The 7,229-nt window shown below is 30.6% G+C and overlaps 1 protein-coding gene across 2 annotated transcripts; it reads right to left on the bottom strand.

Moving 5' to 3' along the window:
* Window positions 1-331: 331 nt before the first annotated feature.
* PPL1 (PsbP-like protein 1) lies at window positions 332-5,522 on the bottom strand. 2 transcript variants are annotated; one of them, XM_020376337.3, is made up of 8 exons: window positions 5,345-5,511; window positions 5,187-5,277; window positions 3,102-3,182; window positions 2,875-2,957; window positions 2,492-2,614; window positions 2,343-2,414; window positions 964-1,060; window positions 332-639 (listed from the first exon to the last, which is right to left on the bottom strand). In XM_020376337.3, exons 1-8 carry the CDS (start codon window positions 5,405-5,407, stop codon window positions 536-538), a joined length of 714 nt encoding a protein of 237 aa, XP_020231926.1. In that variant the 5' UTR covers window positions 5,408-5,511; the 3' UTR covers window positions 332-535. The 2 variants fall into 2 exon arrangements, with proteins under 2 accessions (XP_020231926.1, XP_020231925.1); XM_020376336.2 differs by lacking the exon at window positions 5,187-5,277 and having other exon boundaries at window positions 5,345-5,522.
* Window positions 5,523-7,229: the final 1,707 nt, after the last annotated feature.

The following is a 7,229-nucleotide window of genomic DNA, read 5'->3' on the forward strand; positions in this document are numbered from 1 at the left end:
AAAAAGTATGTCATGTCCATGGAAATGAATGGAACTATTAGTCACGGTTTGAACTCTTTGGTGAAGTTCACAAAAGAGGACCAAATGATGGCTTGGAATTTTTTCTAGCGAACCTGAATAATATAACGCTACTAAGTTCGTGTTTGAGGAAGTTGTTAAAGTGCAATGTATTAAAGTTTTATAAATTGATTATGTTTAGGAATGTGGTTGGGATCATTTGTTCCTTTTAGGTAGGTCAACCGTTTTGTGCGCTGTGGTTTGAAATATTTCAAGCTTTTTTGGGTTATTTTATTCGTAATAAAGTTATAAAGCACAATGCACCTGTCTATAATTAAGGTTAAATAGTTAAAAATAGAGCCAATGATGGCTGCCATTTTCTCCAAATATATGAACAATAAATGAGTAATGCATTGTACAAAAATGAAGGGAGAAAGTTATAAGCAAACATATTGAACTTTGGACTATAAAGCTCAAATTAACATTCTCGCTGATTAAGAGTTGAATATCTCTAATATGGTAATAACAATGATCATTATCAAACATCGAAAATTTTGAAGGAGTCTATCACTGTTTGCAGCCTGTCTTTCATCTTTCCCCATCTTCTCTCGTTTGCTCCTGTCGTCAAGGTGTAAAACTTACCTACAATAGATAATTATAATATAAGTGAAAACATTAATAATAATCTTAAGTTCAGAACTGACTTCCGAAATGTGTTCATAAGTATGTAATTCACCTATCTCATTTGTTATGTAATATTTATTTATCTAAAATCAAACGTTCTTTTAATAACAAAAAAATATCTAAACTTGGATAAAATAAAACACATTTTTAAATTTGAAAGAGATGTAAGGCACATTGTTGATTTTACGTAAGTTATAATTTAGTTATTAAATTTGAAAGAAGAAATGGTGAATTTACAAACTTCATCGTGCACTTAAAATATTCAAAAGGTTGAAACCATACCATTGCCGATGGAGACTGTGCTGAGAGCATGACGAGTATAGTTTGGAGCCTGAGCAATGAACTCAAATTGATAGTATAATTTTCCTTCAATATCTTGCTGGGAAGTATTACACAGATATTCCATGATCAGTGTCTTTGCAGTTATATACACATACTCACAAAAGAACCAGAGATCAGGACATTGAATATGGAGGTACATGATGCGATATTCATCAATATTTCCTATTTGACAACAGTAAGAAATGAAAAATTAAGAAAAAGAGGAGTTTTAGCATACACTTTCTATCATATTTCTTCTAACATTTTTCATTATTTGTGTAAAACTTTTTCAGAATTACAAAATTGTGATCGGGTTATTAAATATTAGTGAAAACTAAGCCACTCCGTGCCTCTATGGTGTTTTTCTTTGAATATATACATATTAGTGGAGATAGTGTGCAGTCGTCATCAATTTCAAGAATAAAACTTCTATACAAAAAAATATTTTATCTTTTATTAATTATTATCATATGATTCATACAACTTTTGTTAAAGATTAAAATTGTCAAAAATAATGTGTACTTTAAAACAAAGAATCACCATTATATATATGTATAGATGAAGTAAGCTCACAGTAAAGTGATTAAAAAAGTGCATACTAACATTTCTCTTAAACACTTATCATTCTTCATTAATATTTCTAAGTGGTTGTTTTTCAGAAGTACTTCTAAGAAAAAAAAAATATGAAGAAAAATTAAAATAAACTTCTGAATAAACTAAAACTAACTTATGCATAAGTTAAAAATAAGAGTTTGGGGAATCAAATAAAAGAGAACTTTTAGAATTAGCTTATAATTAAGCTAATTTTAGCTTGTAAAAAAGTTTATTTCATTTTTTCTTCCTACTTTTCTCTTTTATAAGTGTTTTTATTACATTTACTATTTGAAGGCAAATTCCCTTTAGCTAAGTTGTCAGAATAAGATTGGGATGGGAGACAGTGAGGGTGAGACTATAATGCTAGTATTGTGATTGGTAAAATCCCATCGTTAGCATAATACCCCATCTTTCCAAAAGTCATCTTGCATAAAATTTCACTGAGGAGACAAACAGACTGTTTTGTTTCGTGATAAAGTAACAGGAACATATAAGTATGAATATGACATCAAAATGTTCAATGGTGGTATAGGAACAATAATATTTTACTCCTTCAAGTAAATATATCCTGAGTAAAGCTAGAGGCTCAAAATGAAAAAAGATTAGCATAATATAATTGCATGATGGTTGCCAAACACAGATATGGCTGCTGAACAAATATCAATACATCAAATGTTAATAGAGTCTAAATAACATAAAAAATAATCACACTACAAAACAAGGAAAAGAGATGTAAAACATCAAACCTCTTTTGCAGCTACTATCTTGGTTTTCTGGTTTGGAGGGGCCAAAACCTTTTTTATCAGAGTTTGGGCAACCTGCAATCAAATTAAGATGAAGAATAACTCCTCTTCCTTTCTAAAAACAATGCAGCTGGTGCTCATATAAACCTAACCTCTTCAGGGGATCCAAATTCTCTAATATCTTGTTTGCCAGTAGGTATCAAATTTACACTGACACTCTCCAGTGGTTCAATGACATCTTTGAACACCTTATCTTGACCTTCAATTACAACTTCCTGCCCACTCCCCATGATAAAAAATATAAAAAAAATATAAAAAAAAGGATGAACAAGCTAACCTTAACTTGCATTTTTGCCTTAGAGCCTATTTGGATACAAGATAGAAGTGTTTATGAGAGTTTCTCTACTGAAAAAATACTCCGACTTCTGGTTAAGAAGCTCTCAAAAATACTTTTAAACTTGTATCCAAATAGACTCCTCAACTAATTATAGATATAAAAGTGACGCAGGTGCAGACAGTGTATAACAATGTTTACCTGCCACCCAAAAGGGTAGAGAAATGAATATCCATCTTTCTTGTCCAAAACGGGCAAAAATCCTTTCTTATTTTCTGCAGCAACTGAGCCATATCAAGGGTATATCCTCAGGATGTCAGGCATCAGTATTTAGGAAACTCATAGGTGTCATAAACAGCATTTGTACCCTCCTGATCAAGCACAATTCAGTAACTTGGAAAATTTAACTGCTTAAAATGCAAACTTACAAGAGTAGGAGTGTTGGTTGAGAAGAAAAACTAATGGGGAAGCAGTTCCAATGGCGATCACTTGGCGCCTTCCTGATCTATCTGTCGAAGCATAGCAAATGATTCAAAACAAATTGATAACGTCCCGGTTAATGATAGCAGTTCAATGACAGATAACGCTCCAATAAAGTTGTTCTCAACAAGTATAGGGATTGCTCATTGAAACTGTTTAGATTTCACCACGAATAAAATGTAATTCACATAGTTAGGTTTCATCTTAAAACTAATTGAAATTTGAAAGTAAGTGAAGTTGTCCAACAAGCAAGCCATGAGACTTCCAAACATCTCACTCCACATATGTTTGCTGGAACAAGTAACGACTACCAAAATAAGTGGTCCACAAAGGTAGGTTATAGGCTTTGGTATCATGTTATAATTTTTTTAATCTATCAGAACGAACACAATACCAAGGAGTTTACAAAAACTCAAGCCCACACTAAACCAACTGAACTACACTCTCTGGTACCACCCTGGGAATTATGTGAAATTTTTCAACACATTAAGTGTGCCACACACAACACCCCAACTAAACAGCTGCTTAGTATTTTCACTCCTCATCTCATTCCCAAGCATGCTTTTTGGTAGTATTGTTTCTTGAAAGCACAAATAGCCTAAATGATTCATACATGGTTTACATTATTATACTTGTGAGGGTTAATGTTTGATTTTGTTAGGCACCGAAAGTTCACACACGCATATCTCCACATTGGTGTTATATTGCTCACTTCGAGTTTAAATTCTCATGGTTTTGCTTTTGGTCATTTTTTAAAAGGATTCATACCAATAGAGACTATCTGTACTTTATAAACCTTTATTTCTCGTCATGAAATAATGTAGGACTTTGTTTGTACTCCAACAAACTTCTCCTTAAACAAAAGACCATGGTTTAACCTCCCCTTTAGCATAAATTATTTTTCCATCTACAAGTATTCAATGATGATCCTTAGAATTTTGGTCACACTTGTTAGCTCTAAATATTTGCACCGCCATTAACTCACATTAACAGGACACACCACCTGACCTCCACATTGTTAGGAAAACTTTCAAAACAAGGAATTACACACTCTGATATCATTGTTGGATCAGGGAGTTAAACATGAGGAACACTTCATCCATGGATAGTGAGTAAATCACACAAGTGAACCTGACACCACAATATAATTCAAAACCTTAAGGTATCAGGTAGGTGGGTCTTTTTCACTTATATACTATATTCAATATGTCCAACTCTAACCGATGTGGGTCTCACTTCACACTTGAATTCCAACACTCTCCGTCAAGTGTAAGTCTCTTCCACATGGTCATGCCCCCCCTCAACAAGAAGTTTTTTTCGTCCACGAGTATTCAATGGTAGCCTATTTGCACTATTGTTAGCACACTTAAACAGGACACTACCCTCCACATTCTAAGAAGACTTAATCTTGGATCTCCTGTTAATTCTATTATATGTGATCCCACTCTTAGACCAATCACCAATTCTATTGGTCAATACTCGTCTGAGTTGGTCACATAGTCAAACTATCGACTCTCACTATTGGGTTAGGGAGTTAAACACCGATGAACACTTTAGAACACTTCATCCATGGGTGGTAAGTAAACCACACAAGTGATCTTGAAATTACAACATAACTTAAAATCTTAAGGCATTAAGCAGGTGAGTCTTTCTCACTTATATACTACTCAACATGTCCAATCCTAACAGATGTGAGACTTACTTCACATTTGACCTCCAACAGATTTAGACAAGAGATGAGCATTGCACAATGCATCTTCATCGGAAGCTACTTTGCCTACATTGATAGATACACAAGTTCAATGAGCTCTTGGAAGACACTTAGTATCCTTTGGATTCCAAAACTCAAATTGCAGCAAGGTAGTCCCTCCTAAAATACAAAACCTAGTAAACATATATAGTATACAAGTTCTACTAACAAATAACAACACAAGCAAAGTCACCAACACACATAACAAAACTTCTTAGTTCACATGTGACAATGACAGCTGCGAATTCCAACTTCAGGAGACCCAAAAGAAAAAAGAAGCAACCTTGAGGAGTTAAACAAGCAGAGGATTCTTGGGCAGCTTTGACAATGAAGGAAATGGCATCTCTTCGAGATGAACGAGAAGTGACATGCTTCTGTAACATTGACATTCCCATATTTCAGAAACAGGGAAGAAGGAATAAGATTACAAGTTAAATGTACCTGAGCAAAAGTGTTGTGGAGGAAGGTTCGGTGAAGCGTTGGGTAATTCTGCAGGGACGTCATTGTTGTATGAGATTGCAAAGAAAACGAAACGAAGAAGAAGTGATAGTTGTTGTATTGTATGTGGTGGAGGACTCACTTTTCGATAATTCCACTTATCCATACCAATCCACTCCTTCTTTCCTATTTGTCCTCACATCTTCATATATTTTAGTTAATAGTATATATAAATCAAATTATTAAATCACTATGTTCGGAGTTGAAAATCAAACATTTTTTATTCAAACTTTGTTACACTCGATATAATTGTTACTAATCAAAGAAATAATATCAACCTAATTTTATCATGAATTAATTTTTATATTTTAGTTTTTTTTTTATCATTTTAAACTGATTATTAAGAATATGCATAATACTCCATTAACTTAACTAATTTTTTCTTATATATACGTTACTATTAAAAAAGTAGATATGATATCACTAAGAATTAAAAGTACTTTTTTTAATGAATATTTAATTATGACCGGTTATTATTGTCGTTTTATATTTTACCTTAATATTAATACATTATTTATAACCAAACGTTTCAAAAAGTAAAAATATTTCATATCGAACGTTTCCTTAAAAAAAGTATTTCACAATTCACATACTATTTCAGCTATTTAAAAAGAAATATCTCTCGACTATCACAAATTATCCTTTATTATATATGTATTCTTAACTTTTTTAATTAAGATAAAATTTTATATCTCTATTTAAATTATTCATTATAAATTTAAAATATAATTTAAATAATTAAAAAGTATTTTTCATGTACGAAATTAATATTTTTATGATAATATTATGAATGCAAGTATTCAGTAGTTTTTTTAATATATATTTTTTACCATAAAACCTATTGATTATTTTTAATGAGATTTTTACTTTTAATTTTTTTATAAAATTAAAATAATAATTTATTATATAAATGTGGACTGTGTGTATTTATTCTTATATCTTATATAGCTGTGAGAGGATTTAGTTTTTTTTTTTTAATAACTATAATTAAAAAAGTTATTTATAAAAAGTTGTTAAAAATCTTAATTTAAAAACAGCATTACTAAATTAATGAAAGAGAGAGAAAAAAAAATAACAAGAAAAAAATTGAGTTCATGATCCTCTCTATTTCTTTTTCCCTTTTTTTTTCATATGAAGATTTATTGTGTCATCATTTATACAGTCAAATAGTGCATACTTTAATTAAAGAATTAGATATAAATGATTAATGTGTTAAATTTAAAGTTGAATTGTTCAAATAATATTTAAATTTGATCTTTAACAAAAATAATTTTTTATTTAATTTTATTTATCTTTCTACTGAACTAGATTAATATAAGACGAAATCTTAAAATATTGATAAAAAAACAAACAATTAGACCAAATTAATTTAAGACACAGCCATATATACTGATATAAAAGCAAAATATGATAGACTTTACTCGGCTTTTATTTAAAACATGTTTTTGATACAATTTTAGAAAAGATTTTGAAAGCTTTTTTTACTGAATTTTTTTTTTTTTAGTAAAGAAACTCTTGAACAACATGTATATTTTATATCTAAAAATACTCTTATTTTTTTATAAAAATAAAATAGCAATTGACCCGGTATGAATATGGTCAAATAATTTAGACTTTCATTTCCTTTTTGAATTCTGGGTCGTACTTTAGAAACACCAATTGGACTTTGACTTTTATTTTTAGTTTCTTACATTAAACAAAACAAACTTCGTCTATCATATAAAGGCCATTGTTTTCGCACTCTCCTATTTCCCCATTTCCCATTTTATTTTCATTAACACAAATATTTAATGTCATGCAAATATATTCCTGCCTCGTTTTAATCTTT

This window comes from Cajanus cajan, chromosome 4 (genome assembly GCF_000230855.2).
Source record: "Cajanus cajan strain Asha chromosome 4, NIPB_CcT2T_4, whole genome shotgun sequence".
NCBI lineage: Eukaryota > Viridiplantae > Streptophyta > Magnoliopsida > Fabales > Fabaceae > Cajanus > Cajanus cajan.

Coding starts and splice junctions, on each gene's coding strand:
- PPL1 (XM_020376336.2), bottom strand. CDS start 5,507: ATGGATAAGTGGAATTATCGAAAAGTGAGTCCTCCACCACATACAATA. Junction 3,183..5,344: donor TCCACAACACTTTTGCTCAG/GTACATTTAACT, acceptor ATGCTTCGACAG/ATAGATCAGGAAGGCGCCAA. Junction 2,958..3,101: donor CAACCAACACTCCTACTCTT/GTAAGTTTGCAT, acceptor GATATGGCTCAG/TTGCTGCAGAAAATAAGAAA.